The 22,149-nt window shown below is 38.7% G+C and overlaps 2 protein-coding genes across 4 annotated transcripts in view; one reads left to right on the plus strand and one right to left on the minus strand.

Annotated features, from left to right (window-relative positions):
* Positions 1-11,338, minus strand: part of VPS26B (VPS26 retromer complex component B) — a 30,097-nt gene extending 18,759 nt beyond the window's left edge. The window contains 2 exon segments of the mRNA XM_074216279.1: positions 11,050-11,184; positions 11,187-11,338. Of these exon segments, the coding sequence (XP_074072380.1) occupies positions 11,050-11,184; positions 11,187-11,271 (220 nt within the window). The 5' untranslated portion in view covers positions 11,272-11,338.
* Positions 11,339-11,571: 233 nt separating this feature from the next.
* NCAPD3 (non-SMC condensin II complex subunit D3) overlaps positions 11,572-22,149 on the plus strand; it is a 97,475-nt gene continuing 86,897 nt past the window's right edge. For 2 of the 3 annotated variants that reach the window (XM_074216274.1, XM_074216275.1), the window contains exons 1-3: positions 11,573-12,196; positions 19,671-19,825; positions 21,149-21,311. In XM_074216274.1, coding sequence (XP_074072375.1) covers positions 12,061-12,196; positions 19,671-19,825; positions 21,149-21,311 — 454 coding nt within the window. In that variant the 5' untranslated portion in view covers positions 11,573-12,060. Of the gene's footprint in view, positions 12,197-19,670; positions 19,826-21,148; positions 21,312-22,149 lie in introns of all 3 variants that reach the window. The other variant, XM_074216276.1, reaches the window with a different exon arrangement.

The following is a 22,149-nucleotide window of genomic DNA, read 5'->3' on the forward strand; positions in this document are numbered from 1 at the left end:
AAAACAAAAAGTAAAAACTAAGCCTTAGAACCTGATGGACCCTTTATAAAAATTATCTCTTTCCCTTAATTCTAATTCCTCATACCAAAAGTGACTAATATGTAAACATGTTTATCAAAAATATGTATGTACAATGCTAACCTGACTGTTCACTGCTGAGGGGAGTGGGGTGGGAAAGGAGGGTGGAAGGACATTTGGTCACTTAAAAATATACATGTGCATATAGATGAAAATAAATAAATTAAAAAATAAAAGAAAATGGAAGGAGCAGAAAAGGGCTACTCCATCTTCTATGTTCTTGTATTTGTGGATTAATGGTTGAGAGCCCCAGAATTCATGATAACAGTTCTCTCCACTGAGAATGAAGACACCAACCTGTCTAGAAACGTGTGGCACCAGCACCTAAGTACTGGGTTATGTCCATAGTCCAGCAGATGAGATACAGAACCAAAGTTAATTATATTCAAGTGGGGTAGCCTCAGTAAGAAAAAGTTAAAAATAGGAAGAATCATTCTCTTCTTCCCATTACATTCTCAGGTGAGAAGGGCTTCTTCTTCTTCTTCTTCTTCTTTTTTTTTGTTTTCACAAGGCAAATGGGGTTAAGTGGCTACACAGCTAGGTAATTATTAAGTGTCTGAGGCCGGATTTGAACTTAGGTACTCCTGACTCCAGGGCTGGTGCTCCATCCATTGCACCACCTAAATACCCCCAGTGTTTCATTTTTCATTAAAAAAAATTGAGACCATTCACTGAGGGATACTTTTTCTCAAATTCCTTCATAGATCTTCTGCTACTTTCTCCTCCTTCACTGGTCTCCAAAGAAGAATGGTCCTTCTTGCTAAAGTAAACACTATTTTCATGCACAAGTGATTCCATTCCATTCTATCCTCTCCAACAGATCCTACCCTTTATCATTCACAATCTCCCTATGATTGCTTCCATGCTGCAGGAAGCTAGGTGGCGCAGTGGATAGAGCACTAACTTTGGAATCAGGAGGACAGAAGTCCAAATCTGTCATCATACACTTGACTCTTACTATCTATATGACCTTGGGCAAGTCATTTAACCCTGATTGCCTAGAAAACAGGGCTGTCTCCAGATGACTCCCAAAGAGAAAGTGAGGCTGGTGTCCTAACACAGCACCCCTCATTCAAATTCAGTTCATGTGCTTGTCATGGTATCACCACCCCCCTCCTCCCGATGTCATGGTCTTCTTCAAAAATTAAGGACAAACATTATTATTGTTTCCATGCTGTCTACAAAAAACACCTATGTCTCATTCACTCTCAAAAAACTCCCACTTTACCTAACAATCCCCTGTAATCAATTTTTTTCTCTCTTTTATGACTGATATCCTTAATAATTAATGTCTTCACTTCCTCTTCTCTCATTCTTATTTTAACTTTGCAGTCAGGCTTTCAATTTAATCATTCAACTAAAATTCCTCTTTCCAAAATTATGAAAGCACTCTTAATTGACAAATGTAATGGATTTTTTCCCAAACTTCACCCTCCTTGACCTCCTTGCAGTCTTTAACACTCACAATTAGTCTCTTCTTGATGTTCTTCTCTCTAATATCCTGGTTCTCTCCTCCCGTCTGACCATTCCTCCTATCCAGATCACTCTTGTTAACCATGGATTTCTATCCTGGTTCCTTTTCTTCATCTATCCTCTTTCACTTGGTGATTTTATAAGCTCTTTGGAATTCTATTATTTCTATGAAGATGATTTTTGGATTTATTTGTCCTACACTAACCTCTCATCTGATTGCCATCCTCCAACTGTCTAGTGGACTTTAACTCTTTATGATCAAAACTGCCATTATCATTCCACTCTGAAAGTTTCTTTTCTAACATCACTATTACTAATTTTTAAAATAAATGTATTTATTTTTCCAACTATGCAAAGATGGTTTTCAACATTTATTTTTTGTAAGATTTTGAGTTCCATATTTTTCTCCCTCTCTCCTCAAGTAATCTGATATAGGTTGTACATATACAATCATTTACCATATTTTTCTATCATTCATGTTGCATCACCATTACTAGTATTATAGGCTCAAAATCTCTGTGTCATCCTCAAATTCCCTCATTCCTCTCCCCCCATCGCCACCCTCCTGCCAATGACAAAATATAAACTCCTGCTGGCTTTTAAAGTTCTCTATCATAATTTGCCTCTTCTTATCTCTCCAGTCTTCTTACTTTACTTCCCACTCCCTCTTCATCTTCTTTCCCATCTCCACCACTACAGTCACTACTGGTCTCTCCCTGCTGTTCCCCACACCTGGTACTCCATCTTTCAACATCAGGCATTTTTCAAGGGCTCTTTCTCATCCATCTCAGTCTCTGAGCTTTCTTGTTTCCTTCAAGTTTCAGCTAAGTCTCACCTTTCATAAAAAGCCTTTCCTAGTTCTCTTTAAGTGCCTTCCCTCTGAGGTTATCTCCAACTTACACATCGTATTTGTACATTGCTTGCATATTCTCTCCCCCATTAGATTGAGTTCCTTGAGAGTAGGAACTATTTTTGCCTTTCTTTAGACCCTCACCAATTAGTTTAGTTCAATACTTGTGGAAAAATACATAAAATCACCTACATAGGAAAGGCAACAGCAGAGATAAACAAGATGGAACAGGACCTGGGGCAAAGGAGGGGAAGAAGGTTGCCAGCATTCTGAGATATCAACAACCATGCACATTTATTCTCTTGGACCCAGCATGCAACCCAGGACTTTTAGCACAAAAGATTTTTCTTCTATCATTTCAGCATCAGATTCTCTTCAGATTTTTCCCTCTTGGACATAGAAACCTTAGCTTCTAGCAGGTATAACAGGGGAGTTGCTACTGTGTGGTGGGACTGAAACTAGATTTGGCTTTTTGGCTTTATTAGTTGAGCTGTGATGGTTCTGTGGTAATAGTTCTATCTTGCAGTTTGCCAAAGTTTGATCTTCTACTGTGAATTTTAAAAATAACAAATCAAGGCTATACTGGCAAAGGACTAGGGTAAAAAGAAAATTTAGCAGATGGAGTAGCATTTCTACAATTTCAAAAAGTAAAACCTGCAGGGATGCAACTGTATATCATGTTCATCTTTTTATTTACTATTCCTAGGTATTAGTCCTAGCACCAACAGAGTAGAAAGCAGGAATTTAAAACAGTTTATCTGAGAAGGAAGGTCTCCATTATCTAATCCCTTCTAAAGTGAACAGAAGGGAATTTTGCATTCAGGTTCTCAATTCAAAACTTCAGATCAACTACTGTAGAGTAAATTCACTTAGAAAAGTCTTACCACAAGACTACAGCTATTAAGGAAGCCTTGGACCTACTGCTGAGAGAGAGGATTACATTTATTCTGGACCTCAAACTGCGTCTTAGTCTTGGAAGGAGCACAGGATGGTATGGCCAAATCTATTCTTCATCCTTAATTCCCAACTATAACTTGGCAAGTTGGAGAAGCAGTTAAGATTCTTTAACTGCTGGAGAATGAGTCATAACTTAACTTTGATTCAATCTATATTAGCACTTTTTTGTGAAGAATAAATTAATTCAGTAAGCATTTTGTGCCTACTATGTGCCAGCCCTTATGCTAGGTGATGGGGACACAAAGAAAAATGAAATAGCTCCTGCTCTCAAAAGCTTAATTTTACTAAGTATAAAAACACTGATATAGAAAAATAAATATAAAATACAGATAAGAGATGGGGAACATTAGTAACTAGAGGAATGAATCAAAGCAGGCCTTATAAGTGGTCCTTGAGCAGAACCATGATAGGCTTACATACTTTCATTTTTACTTGTGTAAATGCAAATAACCACTTATTATATTTTGTTGACAAGTGTTTGCATTAATCACCTAAAATTCACAAATTCTTTAATATTTTTTAAAATATATCTTTGGTTACATTATAATTTAGAAACTATCTCAGTTAATTCAGATTCTTCTGCACTGATGAATTAGTGGCATGGAAAAGGCAAATTAGGAGGAAAAATTAAAAAGCATTTCTGTTTGTCCTTAGTTTATATAATGTAGCTTATTCTTTTTCCTTTCTTCCCAGGTTAAACTTTATGATTACATTTGGCTTGTAGCTACAGTCTGACTTTCTGCAAAGTCTTTCCTAGTTCTCCTTCCCTCTGAATCTATCTTTGCTCTCTCTGGCATGGATCTTCTCTGGATGTGCTTATTTGCATGCAGTCTCCCATTAGACTGTAAGCTCCCATAGAGCAAAGCCTGTTTTTTGCCTTCCTTTGAATTCCCAGGACTTGACACGATGCTTAGCACAGAGTAGGCACTTAAATTTAAGGTACAGCTCAAGGGTCCCTTCCTGCCCTCCCCAATAAAGTTCTTCCAACCATTCCATCCAACAGTGTTTCTCCCTGCAGTGAATTCTTGGAATGCTTATTGGCCATTTCCATTCACTATAGTTCACATGTGCTTCATGATTCATTGCCGGATGGACTTTAAAGATTATCTAGTTTCACTTCCATATTTTCAATAAATTACCTTATATTCGTATATTTTTATGTGTACAATTATGTCTCCTCACCTCATTTCTAAGTCCATGAGCATGGGACCATTTGTGTCTTATGCTTTGTAAACAGCATTTTGTATGAAGAATGCATACTCAATAAATGCTTGCCTAACATGATTAAAACTAAAATGAGCTATTATTTTCTGAACGCAGATTAAGCAAATGCCTCAAAAGGTGTTGAGTGTGAACAGAAACTAATCTAATAGTAAGTACTTGTTAAGCAAAAAACCCAGGGTAACTGCGAACTTGTCTAAGAGCAACAGCTTGGTGCTCACTACTACACAGACACACACACTTTTAATGCTCAGGAGGACTCAGCCACAACTTTGCATAAGAAGGTTCAGTTAGGGAAAAGAAAAACCACAAAACAAAATTTGAGCTCTCTAGACTTTTTAGCATTTCCTTCCGTTATAGTTTTGATGACACAGAGCACAAGCAAGCGTATGACAAGCTAAGGGTGGGTGAGGAGGTTTATACCTGCTCCAAACTCCCTGTCAAGTAGGGGACACCTCAACAGCAGTTGTGTCCTTAGAGGGTTCAAAAGGTGAAAGCCCAAGGGCCAGCAAGCCATCATTTATCTTTCTCTTCCCCAAACCCACAAACAAATTTGTTTGTAAATGAAAACAGAATCTGTTATAAATAAAATGACCCATGTCAGGAACAGTTAGTACAGGGTTCTCTAATGTGTTTTTTTAGGGGATAACACGACTATTAACAACACCACAGAAATATTGCCAGTTAAGGCCAGAGATTTGAAGCTAGAGAGAATAAAGATAACTTCTTTTGAAAAAGTCAGATGTGAGGGCCAGTCCCTCTTACTCAGTTATTTCATCTTTATATAGTGATGGAGTTAAGTCCCAATCTTTGTAATTCTTTGGTACAATCTATTTGACTAAACCTTTAAAATTCTGGAATGGAAACTATTTGAAAGCAGAGGCTTTGTCTTTCAGTGAAAAGAGGATAGCAGTGGCTCAGATAACTTACAACAACACATAACAAGCATGCTTTCTTTATTTGGCAGTGAAATATGTGACTTATCTTCCAAATCAGAGTAGTTGGTACTAAAAGATTAACATTAGTTTGTAATCTCAATATACAATGCCAAGTTATTAAGAAGCAGACAGACAATCTGAGTAATAGCCTAAAGAGGCCCAAGATAATATATATTTACCATGTCATTGAAACAGAACTTTTCAGGTTGGGTAGCTTTTGATTCTAGATTGTTCCTCATTTTTTTTTAAAGAAACATGCATTTAATGATTTTTACTTGGAAAGAAGGAAGTATCCTTCACTCGATACGTATTTATTGAGGTCTACTGACCATCTCTGAAAGGCCCTACCAGGGATACATGCATTCTCTTCTACTACAAGTGCTTAAGTTTGGGCTGAGATTTCAGGCCAAGATATAAAAGAATATGTTGAAAGGCCATGACCCTGGTCCATAAGTACCAACTTAGAAGATCCAAAAATTGCAGGATTTAGATAAATCAAGATCTCTTTGGAAGTTAAAAAGAAATGAACCTCAAGAATGGCACATCTTCTCCACAAATGGTAACATAACTGAAGGTCAGAAATACTTCTCAAGTTTTACTTGTCTCTGGCCTTCACATATTTAGTAAATACACCAAACAGTATTACAGTTTCAGCAGTCTGATTGACTTTAAGATAACAAAAATGGTGAAAAAAGTGGATCCGCAGTCATAAACCATGAAAATAATCACCCACATAAGACTCCTTGGCAGGGAAAAGGCATCACTGAATAGTGAAGAAGGTGGCTTTAAAAATGGGCGGGGGAGGGTGTGTGAGTGAGAAGCCATTTTTTTTACTGTAAATCTCCATTTAAAAATACAGTTTCACAATTTATGTTAGGGAACAAAGGTATCTTTTATTTTAGCGCAAACCTAACATAACTAAAAAAATAGCACCTTGCTTTTATCTCTCTGAATTACTGCTCATCATTTAAAGCGAACTCATGAGTCATCTACTCCAAGAAGTCTTTCTATATCCTCTTAATTGGTAAATGACCTTTCTCAATCTGATTTTTCAAAGCCCTTCATCACTCCTCCCATTCTTATTCTATTTCAACCATTAATCTATCATAAATCCTTACTAAATTGTATGGAAGGAACCATAACCTACCTATAGATACTTTGTATCTATCTCCTAACACAGTGCTCTCCTGTACATAATCAATACCCCTATTCTAACAATCATTGACTGGGTACCACCTGCCTTGCCTTTGCTTCCCTAGGACTACCGGGCCTTCCACACCCCTGGTTGTTGCCACATGATCTATTTTACATTCCATGGACTACTTGGTTTTCCTATCAGTCCAGTAGCTGAACCCTTCTCTATCTATATATTACACATTTTAAACTTCTTTAATTTTTCCAACATTTCCCCAGTAAATTTATCATTGGCTCTTACAAAATGATGAGATTTCCCAATCAACCTTGTTACTGACACTTTATTAGCACCCTCTGCCCCTCTAATTGGAGAGCAAAGCCATTAACTTCTCCATTTAAATATTAGGAAAGACATCTCCACAGTTCTCATTCAGTTGCACTTATTTTGTACTTCTTTGACTTTTCCCCTCCCCACTCCAAGCTGTTCAGCTTTCTTAGGTATATTGTTTTCCCTCTTACTAGATTGTAAGCTTCTTGAGGGAAGGGGTTTTTTCATATTTGCATCACCAGTGCTTGTAGTAGAGAGTACGATCTTATCTTTAACTATGTGTTTCTTCTAATTAGAATGAGAGTAGGGTCTGTTTAGTTTTTAATATGTGTATTCCCAATGCTTGGCACATAATAATGAGCTTAGTAATGTTATTTAATGAAAATTTATCTATTCCATTCTACCAAGCACTTTACAATGTTGACTGAATTGAAAAGTAAAATGTGATTCAAAACCAAACCATACATATTATTTTACACCATACATTAGTTTGCATTGCCTTCATGACTCCTCCCCTTTCTTACCATGAGAAATCTTGACAGGAGACTACTATCTTTGTTTTACAGTAGACAAAACTGAGGGACAGCACATTCTACTTTATACAAGGTCTCAGTTAACTCAACCCAGAATGCCCAGATAACTTAGAAGTGTTCAACAAGAATTATCAGTGTTAAGTAGTGGAAGTTTCTGAGACAGTATTACTAGTAAAATTTTAGAATACATTACTAAAGTGACAGTTTGTGGACATTTAGAAATGGAAGGACTGATCCTTAAGAACAGGCAATGTAAGACTGACCTCCTTCTTTTAACAGGTTTACTTAGACTGATGGGTCGGGGAATTTTATAAGACATAACATACCTAGATTTTTGTCAAAGCAATTGTTAGCGTCGAGAAATATTTTTTTGTGGTCAAGAGAGACTACATGGGCCAATTACAATATGGTTAGGGAGAACTAAAGTTAGTTGAACAGTTAGGCCTAAATAGTCATTAATGGATGAATGCAAACTTGAGGAGGTCTACGGGAGAGTGCTTGCTTCTAAGGTTGTTCTTGGATCTATACTTGACACAATTTAAGATCTTGACTTATACATGAAAGCAGAGATGAAATGCTTATCAGTTGTGCAAATGACACAAAGCAGAGAGGGACATCTAACAAGGAAGGCAGAAATCAGGATCCAGAAAGATCTTGAAAGACTAGATTAATGGGCTAGGCCCAACTGTTATAAATGCAAAATTGTATACTTGATTTAAAAAAATCAACTGCACAAGAGAAAGAAAAGAAAACAATGGTGGTATAAAAAAAAAGAGTTGGAGGTTTTAGTAGACAGAAAGTTCAGTGAATCATCAGTTTTCTCTGGCAGTCAAAAAAGGTAAAGCAAACACAAATGCCACTAAGTGAAGCAGTGTCCAGAATGTGGGAGGTTTACTACCAGGGTCACATAGTATCTAGACCACTCAGCTAAATTCTGGGTGCTACATTTTGGTGATAGAGCTGGAATATTCAGAGAAAAGAAATCAAGATCAGTTAAAATAACTGGAAATTCTTCAGGATACTGGGAATACATTTAAGGGGGGACCTGAAAATTAACCTTAAACATCCAAAAGGCTGTCATAATGAAGTGAGATTAAACTATTTGCCTTGGCTTTGGGGGGCAAAATTAGAAATAAATGGGGGCTGAAGAAAGGCAGATTGCAGCTTGATGGTACAATGTGCACATGGTGAAGAAATGGTGACTAATTCAGTTTGGCTTGAATATGCATTGCATGAAGGGGGAACAAGGGTGGAAAGGTAGGTTGAAGCCAGATTGTGAAGACTGTGTTTTCATCTTTGTATGCCTCCCACAACATCTAACCTGATAGCTTATATCTCATCTGTAAAATCAGGATAATAATAGCACCTACCATATAAGCATCTTGTGAAGAATCAAATCAAATACATAAAAATGTCTTTGTATGTCTTAAAGCTATATATAAATGTTAGCTATCATTTATTATACATAATTGGTACTTATAATTATTAAGCTAAAAGGAAAAAATTAGAGTTACCCAGATTTAGAATGGGCTACTTCAGGAGATAGTGAGTTTTCTTACATTAAAACTTTAAGTGAAGGTTGATTAACTTTATTGAGGTTACTTAACAGGTGGGGACTCCCATTTAGATATAGATCAGAAGTCTTGGGAGATTGCTTCCAATTCCTGGGATCCTGTAATATAGCCACAAGGATATCTTGTGAATCAAGAATTAGATCCCAGACCCTGAAAGTATAGTATAGTTTCTTCTTCCACCCTTTCCTTGCAAATCAGGCAGGATCAGAGACTCTCAGGCCCTTCTCACCAGCTAAGCCTCTGAAAAGGGAACCACCACAAGTTCTGAAACTGGGAATCCTCTATCATTGTGGTGCTGCCTCATGCAGAGCTCCAGGGTGATGATGAAAATACAGCCAAAATGGGTTCTAATTTGCCATTAAAATCTGAAAGGTACTCCTTAGGGATCTAAGCATTCCCTTAAAATATCAGTCCTAGTTAGAGGGGGAACCTTGTTTTTTCGTATGTGAATATGTACTAAGTGTCTCATAAATTATAGTGTACCACATAGCTCTATTTTAATATACTTGTGAATTCTAAAGAAAGTCAACTAATTAAATGCCTATATTTATTTATTTGCTGGACTGTTTTTCCTAAGTGAAAAAATATGGACCTCATTCTTTAGACTCTTTTCAAGGCACAATGAATTTCCATAAATGATTTGAAACAGTAACAACCAAAAAGAGAGTCCTATAGGACCAGTCTGGTTTAGCTTTCTTTTTCCACAGAGAGGCAAGATCCTTTAGTGTGAGCACTAGACTAAGAAGGTTAAACCTCTGGTTTTCTGTTTTTGCCTCTGTTGCTGATGGGAACACAGTAGAGACCTTTCTATTTGTGCTTCAGTTTTTTTCTTCATCTGCAAAATGGTGACCAAAATCTCTGCTGATCTTACATGAAGAAAATGGTATTCATTGATTATACTGTGAGAATGGCCTAGAAAAAAAGTATGTATATTGTGCATTCTCTAAAGGTCTTCTCTAGACCACATGGCAATTCCTATAAATCCAGTCCTTGACCCAATAATAAAGAGTTTATTTCGGGGAACACTTGAGGGTGGAGTAGGCAAAGAGAATGAAGAGATTCAAAATCTGAGACAATTTGGCCTCGACTGGCATGTTTTCAAAGCTACTTCAATACAACTGAGGTTATTGCCATTGTTATTATTTGCTGAAAGTTGACAAGACTGCTGTGAAATTGGCTGTGGCTTTAAAAACATCATTTCGTTGTCAATGAATGAGTTTACAAAATATGATCTATTCTAAAAAATGCAAAAAAATCAGTTTGAAGCTGGGGAAGGAAGGTAGACAGACACACACGCATGCACACCCTGTAGAAGCAAGTATCTCAAAATTAAGGTTAATAAGAGGAATTAATGAGCACCTTTCTTCCCAGTCTGACAGAGATAAAGGCCTTGTGTGATCCACCAAGTGACAGATATCGGTGCCACCTTGTCCTCTGGGCTCAACAGTGTGGACGCATGACACCAGGAGAGACCAGACACAAAAAAGGGCTTACATAAGGAATCAAGAACGGAAAACTATTGACGAGGTCGGAGGCTGTTCAATCAATTCTATGAAAAGAGCTCGGTTGCGGCTTGCAGAAAGGACTGAGAAGAGCTGCAAGATGACAATGGTCGGAATAAGTTAAATCAAGACCCCGTAAAGAGCCTGGCTGCAGCTGGGGGAAGAGACGTGGGCACATCCAGGTCCGGGGCAGATAAGCCTGCTGCCAGCCCCTCGTCACCCCCATCGCTTCCTCCCTGCGCCCAGACCGGCCCAGAGGCCTGGCTCCCGGCCGCCCCGAGCCCCAGTGACCCCGGCTGCGGTACGGGGGGCCCCGCTCCGCTCCCCGCGGGGCGGCGGCCGGGCTCGGGGGAGAGCACGCAGCGCAGCGCTGCCGTCACGGCCGTCCCCGCCCGCCTCGGCCCCGTCTCCCCGGGCCGGGCCGGGCCGGGCCGGGGCGGCGCCCCCGAGGCCGCACTCACCGATCTGCCCGATGAACTCGATCTTGATGCCCTGGTGCTCCAGCCGCTTGTTGGGGTTCTTGAGCGCCAGGCTCACCTTCCCGGACACGGTCTCCCCGTCGTAGAAGAGGAAGTACTTCTCCTTCTTGCCATCCCCGTCTTGTGCTCCGCTCGCTTCCTGCTCTCGGCGTCGCTCAGCAAGATCTCCACCTCGGCGCTCTGCCCGAAGCCGAAGAAGCTCATCTCCCCGCCGGCCCGGCCCGGCCCGGCCCGGGCAGGGGCTCAGCCCCGCAGACGCGAACGGGGGAGCCCGCAGCGGCGGCAGCCGCGGCACCCGGCGCGGTGGGCGCGCTCCCGCAGAGCCCCCAGGGAGCCGGCCCCAGCCTCCGCCCCGGGCGCGCCCCGCTCGGCTCCGCTGGCTACGCGGCACGGGGGGCGGGGGTCCCGGGCCGGGGGAGCCAGTCTCCAGCCCCGGATACGCGCGTGACTCCGGGCGCATGCGCGCCGCCCCTCCCTGGCCCCACTGCGCAAACGCCGCGGAAGCGGGCCGGGGCTGGCTTCTGTAGGGACCCGGGGGGGCGGCCCGCGCTCCAGTTCCATTAGGAATCCCGGCCCGGCGGAACGGCGGCTCCCTCGGGGAGCGCCCACCTTCGCCTTCCATTTTAGTCCCCTCCCCTCGGAGAGTGTGCACACCCCACCAACACCTTCATGCGCGCCGACAGGGAGGCCCCTGGCGCATGCGTAACCCAAAGGGACAAAGGTAATCAATTCGCGGATCTTGGACACTTTTTTCCCACCTCTAGTGATGGGGAAGACATTTTTGCTATCTTACTGAATGTTTCGTCTCCTCGCTCCAAAAAAAAAAAAAGACATCATCTGTTGACCTCAAACAATTACTTCCTGGCGGAGTCTCCTTCCGGCGGCCGCCATTCCGTGCGCCAGCATCAGGGGCTGCCGCGGATTGGCCGATGGAAAGGAGTTTGGGGATGGTGATTGGCTGACGCGAAAGGGTCCTCGCGCGGCGATTGGTGGATGTGGAAGAGCCGGATCCCGCGCCGAGCAAGTTTTGAAAGTAGATCGGAAGACTTCCGAGCCTGCGGGACCATGTCGCTGCGGCCGAACCTCGGGGACTGCTTCGGCCGCTGGTGTCCCTCCACCCTCAGCCTAGGTGAGGAAACGGGGAGAGCGAGGACCGGCGTTGGAGGGGGTGGGGGACGGACGGAGTAAGGGACGGAATCGGATCTGACCCTCGGGCCGCCGGGCCCCGCCCCCACTGCCCGGCCCGGCCCGGCCCTGCAGGGCGAGGTGGGGATCGGAAGCTTCGGGGGATCCCTGCGGCCGGGGCAGTCCCCCTGGCTCCCGATCGCCCTCCATTCCTGGCTTCCTGCAAAGCTTAGCGTAGCTTCGCTTCGCTGAGGTTGCTCGGCAGCACCCGGCCCACGTTCCTGGTCATTCATGCCTTCCTTTGACAGCTTCTGGCTCGCTGTTTGTCTCTTGGTCGTATGTTGTGGCGAAGAGGCTGCATAGTGGAATGAATGAATGACTTGGGGCTGGAAGGAGCAGATGAATGCTCTGCCCCGGTCGCGTGACTGGCTGGGTGACTGGGAAAATCATTTAACTTGGTAGTGCCGCCGATCCGTAGCTGTCTTTTATGCTACTGAAATGACTTGGTTGAACCCGGTGATTTACTTAGGACATTTTTACTGTGTGGAATGTAGCTATTTCTCGTTCACTTAACTTGCCCTGTCTTATTTGTTAGACTGAACTCTTTTAAATGATTGCGAATCTCAACTGAGAGGATATGCTATATTGGGGTCTGATTCCCCTTTTTTTAAAAAAAGCATTACATCACCAGTTTTTCCCAGTATCCTTTCCATTTCCCTGAGAGCTTTTATATTTATGTTATATATATATATATATATATATATGTATTGTTCAATATTTCCCAATTGAATATAATTTTTTAACAATCTTTTTCTAAATTGAGTTCTAAATTCTCTCCTTCCCTCCCCCCCCTTTGAGAACACAAGCAGTTTACTGTAGATTATACTTGTGAAGTCATGCAAAACACATAAATAGTATTTTTAAAGAAATGAAAGGGGGGGAGCGGCTAGGTGGTCAAGTGGATAGGGCACTGGCCCTGGAGTACCTGATTTCAAATGCAGCCTCAGACACTTAATAATTACCTAGCCATGGGGCCTTGGGCAAGCCACTTAACCGTTACCATTTAAGGAAAGAAGAAATGAAAGAAAAAGAAAAGGGAAAAAAAAATCAGCCTAACTGATCAATACCATGATTTCTGGAAGAGGCTATTGGTGTAGGAAAGAAGTCCAGGATTTGAAATTAGATCTAAGGTTGGATCCAGATTGCACTTGTTGGGATAAAAACTCACTTAAAATAATATGTAGAGAGACTCCTCTGAGCAAAAAAAACAAAAAAAAAGTTTATTTGGGCTTTTCTCAAGAAAAGGGCACACTCCTAGTCTCACAAAGGGAGTGAATATCAAGGAGCTACCCAGAACTGGCAGTCAAGCAAGATTATCTGGCTTAATTCCCTATCAACTCTCTCTGTCATCTCATTCTTTAATCTTCAGAGTTACATTCTGCTTGGAAAATCTACCCCAGCAACAAAGAAAAGAATGAAAGTTTTTCATAAAAATATTACCTCACCATCCAGATGGTGAGAATAACCTTCAGGATTATAGCTATCTTATTGAAGTAATGTAACTTGTCTTGGAAAGCACCATCTAGAACAGTCTACTTATCATCAGAGAAGAGGAGGTTTATGAACTTCTTTGGAATGTAAGGTTTTTCTCATGGGAAAAAGTCTACTATCCTAGTAATTTGTAAAAGTAATCTTATCAAAAGTTATGAAAGTGAGCCACCTGTTTGGAATACAAGGGGCTTTCTTCTAGAAATAGTTTAAGAATAATAGTTTGTTCTTTAATATTTCTTAACCCTGAGAGGACTTCACTAGAAATATTAATCTTGAAATGGTTTTATTGGGAATATTCCACTCACACTTATTAGTCATTCAGTAAATATTTACTGCTAAGCTTTGTCCAACTCTTTGTCATCCCATTTGGGTTTTCTTGGCAAATATACTGGAATGGTTTGTCATTTCCTTCTCCAGTTCGTTTTACAGAGGGGGAAATTGAGGCAAACAGGATTAAGTGACTTGTCCAGCTAGTGTCTGAGACTAGATTTGAACTCAGGAAGATGAGTCTACCTGATTCCAGGACTGATACTCTATACCCTGAGTCACCTAGATGCCCTCCCCCACCCCACTCCAATGTCTTAATAGAGCTTTAAGCCACCAGTCTTTCCAGTATGTTACATTGCTTCCTACATATTACCAGCTATCCATGAATCTGAATAATCACCAGGCAATTTCTCTTGCTGACCCCCATTCTTGGAACGCTTTCCCTTCTCATTTTCCCCTACTGGATTCCTTTAAGTTCCAGCTAAAATTGCATATTTCTAACCCCACTTAACTCTAATGCCCTTCCCTGATTTAATTATTTCCTATTTATCCTGTCTATAACATATGTGAACATATTTGCTTGTTGTCTCCCTCATTCAAGTATTAGCTTAGCATAGTACCTGACATGAAGTAAGCACTTAGACAGTAAGTAGGTGGCCCAGTGAATAGAGTACCTGACCTAAAATCAGGAAGATTCAAATCTATACTCAGATACCAGCTTTGTGATCCCCTGGGCAAGTCACTAAACCCTAAGGGCCTCAGATTTTGAGATACCTTGTATATGCATGTTTCTTCCTTGGGTAGAATGGAAACTACAAGAATAAAAACTTGGATCTTTCTCTCCTGATAATCCTTTCCTCAGTGTACACACACACATATATTAAATACACACACACACACACAGAGCTGAAAGATAATTTTAGGGGAAGGCATTAGCTAGTACTTTGAGGACAGGTGGAAATGTTTAATGTAGAAAGTAGCACAATGAAGGAAACTAGGGAATCAGTGGAATCGTTTATTAGACTTTACCACCTGGTCTCAACCTAATTTCCTTGTTATTAGAAGCTGCTGGAGGTGTAGTAAGTAGAACTACTTCAACAAAGAAGTGTCTTCTTGGAACCACTAGGTCTGGTGTCACTACTTGGGTGACTATGGGCATGTCACTTAATATCTCTTGGCCTCAGTTTTCTCATCCTTAAAATGAAATTTTGGACAGGATTAACCTTTAAGGTATCTTCCAGCTTCAGTTTGTGCCCTTATGATCCTTTAAAATGAATTCCATGTTACTGACTAGGTCAGTTCCTGCTTTAATATTTAGTTGCTTTAATCTGGGGTTTAGGAAGCAGATGTCATTTAGTACCAGTCAGGTTTTATGGTTTTTGACTCTTCTAGGAGAAAAAATATAGGAGCTATATCTGTATCCATCTACATGTCTCTTTAGATATAGCTGTGAGGGTTATGTGTAGTCTTGATTTTTTTATTAGTAATTTCTTATTACTGAACCTTATTTTCCAACATATTCTTCATTTCTTTATGCCTACTTTTGCATTGAAGTAAATTCAGTTAATTTGTATGTATTCATTTTTATATTCTGCTCATTTCTTTCATTGTTTTCTGTATAAAAAATTTTATCTACATTTTTACATATTCCCTTGTATTCCTCATATGTGATGTTTTTCAAAGGTAGGGAGAATCAATTATATTGTTATATCAGAGGGTTTTCTGCTATTTGCCAGTTCTTGGATATGCATAGTTGGTTGTTTCCAGGGTTTTTAACTATTAAAAGTAAAGCGTCTGTGAATATTATTGTACATTTTGTCCCTCTCCCTTTAATAGCATTCTCTGGTGAATTTTTGAGAAGATATGAATGAGAATTGGAAAAGATGGATGGAAAATCAGGGATGGATTTTGATCTGCATCATTGGTGAAAATTTTTGAAGCAATGAGTTAATAAGTCCGTTTGAGATTTGATCAATAGAATAGTTAGGATATAGTTCCAGTTGTGGGATCATTGGTCATAGTTTATGATAAGTTTGTAATTTTTATTGTTTTGCCAGGGTGCTGTCTAAAAAGAAATTGCATCACCTTCCAATTCTGCCAACCATATATAACATGTTTTCCCAACAATACTATATTTTATCATTAGTTTGTTTTTGATGGGATGAAGTAATACTACAAAGTTATTTTTAATGTTGTTTCTTTGATAAACAGTTTTTTAATTCTTAGTTACTTTTATTTTTTTAAGCTTAACTCAATTATACCCTTAATAAAGCTATTTGTTTTAGACCTCTCAAAGAACTTAGTATGTAACAATATTGTATATTTTATTTTATATGTCTGCAAATTTTTTATCCCATTAATCAATTCCTACCTGTGAAGTGTAAGGTCTGGACTGAGTCATTTCCAAACTTGATTTACTTTGTAATTCTTGTATTCCATACAAACTTTATATGTGAGTATTTTTCAAATTTCTCCAAACCCCTACCAATGAGTTTTATACTCAAGTTGGTGTATATGTATAAATGAGGCAATGAATGAACTTGTTTCATCTTTCTTCAGTTTATATCTTTTGGCTGTGTATGAGCTAGAAAATGGATACTATTCTTATAAATGTGTTATTTACTTAAATTTAATGTGAGATATTTATTAGATATGTACTTTGAAAATGTTTTTCCTAACCTATTTTTATTTTAGTCCTACCTATTGATTTTGGGTGAATAGTTTGCCATTTTATTTCGAATAATATCTTGTTTGTCAGATATTTCCTCCATGCAGTTGGTTAGATTTCTTAGTTGCTTTTTCTTCTAGAACATTAAGTGACATTTTAATCTTTACATTGATACCTTAAAAAATTTCATAATCTAATTGATAAAACAATAAAGGAAGCAACAATTGTAATACTTTTAGAACTTTGTATTGTTCTCTATTAAACTCTTCTAGCAAAGTCCTGAGAGGTAGGTTACAAGGTATCTTAGATTTAAAAAATTCAAAATGTTTCTGCTTAGAGAAAAGGGATACTAAAGACTAGCAGTTATACCATGTTGTTTTTTTTAATATCTCTTATACAGCCATTTTGGAATTATGATTAATAATATACCTGAACAATGGACAAAATTCTTTAGTGAGGATTGAGCAAGTGTGTTTGTTTGTGTGTGTGTGTGTGTTTGTTTGTGTGTGTGTGTGTGTGTTCTTTATCTAGTCCCTCAAACCTCAGTGTAGCTTTAACCTACAGCTACATAAATGTGTTATCTACTCAAGCGAGACTAGAAACTCAAGAGCAGAGTCTGTTTCATTCTTATATTCAGTTTACAGTTTATTTTATCCAGCAGAACAATAATCACAACTTTTGGCAGATCCGGAAAAATAATTTTATAAAATCATTCAGACTCTCTTTGACCACCCATTCTCTTTAAGAATTCTTCTCCTTTCTACCTGGTCAAAGTTGATTTAGTAAACACTTCCATTAATTGATTATTTACTTTTATCCCATTAGGGAGGAGACCTTCTTATGCTGGTTTGGGGAATGGAGTCTAGGGTAACTTAAAACATGGTTGAAAAAAATATTAAAAGATTTTAGCAGTGGGTGTTAATTTTTAAGTTGAATAAAGAAGACATTAGAAGATTTCTCATTCAAATTAATTCTATGACTTGACTAGAATACTGAGAAAAATGCTTTCTCAATATTTCTAAAAGAAGGAAGGGTGGTGAATAGGAAGAGCATAATCTTTTAAACTCTAGAAATGTTGTAGAGGTAGAAATAGCATGATTTAGCAGTTGATTATATATGTGGTGGTGAAAGATGGCAATCAAGAATAATGCTAAAGCTGAGAATCTTGGTATCTGAAAGGATGTTGGTTTTTCCTAATGAAATAAGGAATTTCAGAAAAAAAAGAGTGGATATAGGGAATAAGTTGATAAGTTCTTTATTTGAACATGTTGAGTTTCAAATACCTATGGAATATCTTTGCTGACTTTTTTTTGTCCTTTGGTCTTGAAGAAGACCATGACATCATGTGATGTTGTGACAAGCACATGGATTGGATTTGACTTTATCCTTCAGAGCCACCTGGGTCCAATGGCCAGATATGGATCAGAATGATTGGAGATGAGCCTGGATGCAAGGCAGTCAGGGTTAAAGGACTTACACAAGGTCACACAGCTATTGTCAAGTATCTGAGGAAGGATTCAAACTCCCATCTTCCTGATTTCCAAGACCAGTGCTTTATCCACTGTGCCATCTAGCTGTCCTTTATCAGCCATGATCTACTAATTAAACCCATAGGAGCTGATTATATCAGCAAAAGAATGAATGTAGAAAATGAAGAGGTCCCAGAGAGAGCCTGGGATACTGGGATAGAGTGTGTGATGGAGATTGTATGACAGATAGAAGGAGAACCAAGAAAAGCAGTATTAGAAAAACTCGAGGGAATGTCCAGGAGGAGAAAGGGGTAAATGGGTTCTAATGCTGTGGAGAAGTCAAGAGGGATGAAGCTTGAGAAAGGCTATCAGATTTGAGAATTATGAGATCATTGGTAACTTTAGAGAGAGCTGTTTTAGTGGAGTGATGACATTGGAATTCAAATTTTGGGGGCTGAGGTGTGAATGAGAGGAGAAGAATTTCAGGCAACAAGTGTTGATCATTCCTTCTAGGCATGTGACTGAGAAAAGAATAAAATTATATGGTGATTTCTTGAGATGATAATAGGGTCTAATCAGAGCTTTTTGAGGTATAGTATGACTGTGGACAAGCTTCTTTACTTCTTTGACATTAAATCTCTTCATCTGTAATAGATGGGTAATTCTTCTACCTAATTTCCAGGATTGTAAGAATCAAATGATATAATATATATCAAATATTGCTCCATAAATGTGAACTTTGGTTATTATTTTAAACTCTATTGATTAATTAGTGCTTGCTCAGCATTAATTGAGTGCTTGAAGTTCTTAGCACACTATACATTATCTCCTTTGTAGCAATGATATATTGCATTAACCTGATTTCTACCAAGGAACAGGAGAGGTACTTTTTAATGACCCCTATTACTCTACCAAATTGTATTGCTGCTTTAGTTAAAGTATAAACTAACTACTAAATTTTAAACAGAACTGTTAGCACTTAATCTGTTTTAAAAATAGCTTTCTGAAGGGCAGCTAGGAGGTGCAGTGGATAGAGCACCAGCCCTGAAGTCAGGAGGACCTGGGTTCAAATGCTGCCTCACATATATAATAATTACTTAGCCATGTGATCTTGTTGCCTTGCAACACCCCCCTACCCCCATCACTGGCAAAAAAAAAAAAAAGAAAAGAAAATATCTTTCTATTTGTGCTTTTGAATATAGCATAATATAATCTGGAGTTCTGATTAGCCCTTTTCAGATAATAGGGGGAAAAAATAACTTTCTCACAGCAGTGTAACAGTTAACATTAAAATAATTATTTCCTTAATTTTTTTATTTCAATGAATATTTCCATATAATGTGTTTCCTTTATATGGGAATGGTGATGGTAAACCCATACCAAAAAGTAAATGAAAAATATGACTAATGTTTTTTAAAAGTTTTTCTTTGAACATGGTAAGAGAATTGTTAAAGATTAAAGAATGTTAATATTTCCTTCCTGCTAAGGATTTATAAATTTCACTTACAATATTTTACCACCAGCATGGGTAGACACAGTCTGGGAACTGGATTTCATGGAAACTGAACCTTTGGATCCCAACATCGAAGCCCAGATCATAGAGGATGGACTATATGCATTCACTGAACTCTACGAGAGTGTTTTTCCTTTTGCTACTCAAGAACATGGAACCACAGAGGTAAAAAACAAAACAAAATATGCTGATCATTTTTAGCTTTGAAATAAAAATGGCTATTAGAAATGTAATTATCTAATGTAACATGAGTAGTATAGTACTGAAGGGGTTGTATAAAGACATGCAAACTCCATGAGTACCACCTTTGGGTGTTATGTAGATTTTACATCTTTCCCTGTGCCTTTTTTTTATGCACAGAATTCAGCTCTTTAAGGAATTCAAAGCAATAAGAAATTTTCATGTTACAACAATAAAATAAACAATGTGGAAAGAGCACAAGACTAGAAAGCTATATGTGCTAATCTCAGCTAACTTGAGGCAGATAATTTAACTTCTCTTGTTTTTTTCAGCTATAAAATAGATTGAACTAGATCTTTTTTGTGTCACAGATCCCTTTGGCAAGGTGGTGAATCTATGAAACCCTTCTCAAAATAATGTTTTTTAAAACACATAAACTGCAAAGGAAACCAACTATATTCAAATATAGTTATTAGAATATTTTAAAAATACATTCACAGACCCCATGTTAAGAATACCTGAAGATTATTTCTAACCTTGCATAGATCCTTAAAAAATATAAGTCCAAAGGACAAAACAGTTTTACTTCCTTCGCTTTAAAAAAAATCCAGCCCCCTAAACAGATGAATGATTATTTTCATTACTGACTGAATACCCAAAAACTTAAAAAAAAATTATCAAGTTACTCAAGTGCTCCTAACTATTCTTTTAGATATCATTGATTACTTAAGGGAGTAGATGAGATAAAAAGAATAAAACAGAGAAACTTAGTATTCTGAACCATCACAAATTTCAGAGCAGTCAAAAATGAAGATTAGATGCCTTTAAAATAATTGATTTATATATAGCTGTTCAGAAATAAAGCTCTTAAAATTAAAACCAAAACTCAACAAGAAAAAAACTTTCTGCCAGCTCAGTTAACTGCTATTTACTTTATTTCTATAAAGGAGCTAGAAAATTCAGGTAGAATTTTTCTGATCTCTTGGATGTCATTCGAGAGAATGATAACTGATATCTTCCTGGCCACCTGGGGGACAAAAATGGTAGAAATAATTACTTTGTGGATTTTTTTTTACCCACAACTGGTGTTTTGAAATGATTAGAGTTTTCTGAGTCAGGAACTGGGATGGGGGGAGTAAATCTAACATAAGGACAGTAGTTTTAGTTAACTGCTAATAACTTGCTAATAATAAAAGACCAGTAATAATAAAAGACCTTTGTAAAGAAGTAAATTTTGCAAAAGTCATACTAATTTATGTGAAAACAATTTTTCTCCTGACTCTTGGTTTTTCCTTTCTTTTTTTAAAGAGTATTTGGACTATCTTTAAAGAGAACAATATTTCTCACAATGCACTTGTGGCCCTTTTCTATCACTTTGTTGAAATAGTCCATAAGAAAAATACCTCTGTGCAAAATCGAGAATATGGTCTGCATGCTGCTGGGCTTTACTTTTTATTGCTTGAAGTTCCAGGTAAGTGAATGTGATATATTCAATAATATCTATTATCACTTTGTTTTTTTCTGCATTTTTAAAAATTACAACCTGTATTCCTTGTTTTTTTTTTAATTTTGCATTTGAAAACAAAGAATTTCCTTTATTTCCCCTCCTTCCTTATTTTCCTCCCTGCCTCCCTTCTTTTCTTCCTTTCTTCTTACTGGGGCTGGAAGTACAGATGCTGATCACTGACCTAATCCTACTATTGATTGAAATGGGAGTTTTGACATGCTCTGTTTCCATCCTGAGCTGCATCATTCCTTCTTAGCTAATCTGGTACCCCTGTTCTTGGGAGCTCACTATGATGAGTCATTCCAGTTGTGTCTGACTCTTCCGGATCTCAATTGAGGTTTTTATAGCAAAGATACTGGAGTGTTTGCCATTTCCTTCTCCTGATCATTTTACAGATGAGGTTCTAAAGAACTTTGAAATGAGTTTCGTGACATTAATGATTCTGGCATAGGACAGCCAAGCATAGCTTGTGCCCGTCAAAGAAGGGACTGTCTTCTATCAGCAAAGTAGAATTGCAGTAGCTTAAAAGAAACATGAGATAACGTGTTTTAGAGATATCTTCACTCCAAATGTTTTTGACTTGTGGTAGAGCTTTCTGAGCTTGAATTAGATCAGCCACAGTTGGACCCCAGTATAGTGATAGAATTTTGGTCCTCTTTGAGAATGAAGGACAACAATCACCATCTTAAAGATAAGGAAACTGAGATGAGGTTAAATGACTTTTCCAGGGTCACACAGCTAGTGTGAGAAAAAATGAGCCTTCTTGGCTTCAGACCCAGTGCCCTATCAACTGTGCCATCTC

This window comes from Macrotis lagotis, chromosome 1, assembly GCF_037893015.1.
Source record: "Macrotis lagotis isolate mMagLag1 chromosome 1, bilby.v1.9.chrom.fasta, whole genome shotgun sequence".
NCBI lineage: Eukaryota > Metazoa > Chordata > Mammalia > Peramelemorphia > Peramelidae > Macrotis > Macrotis lagotis.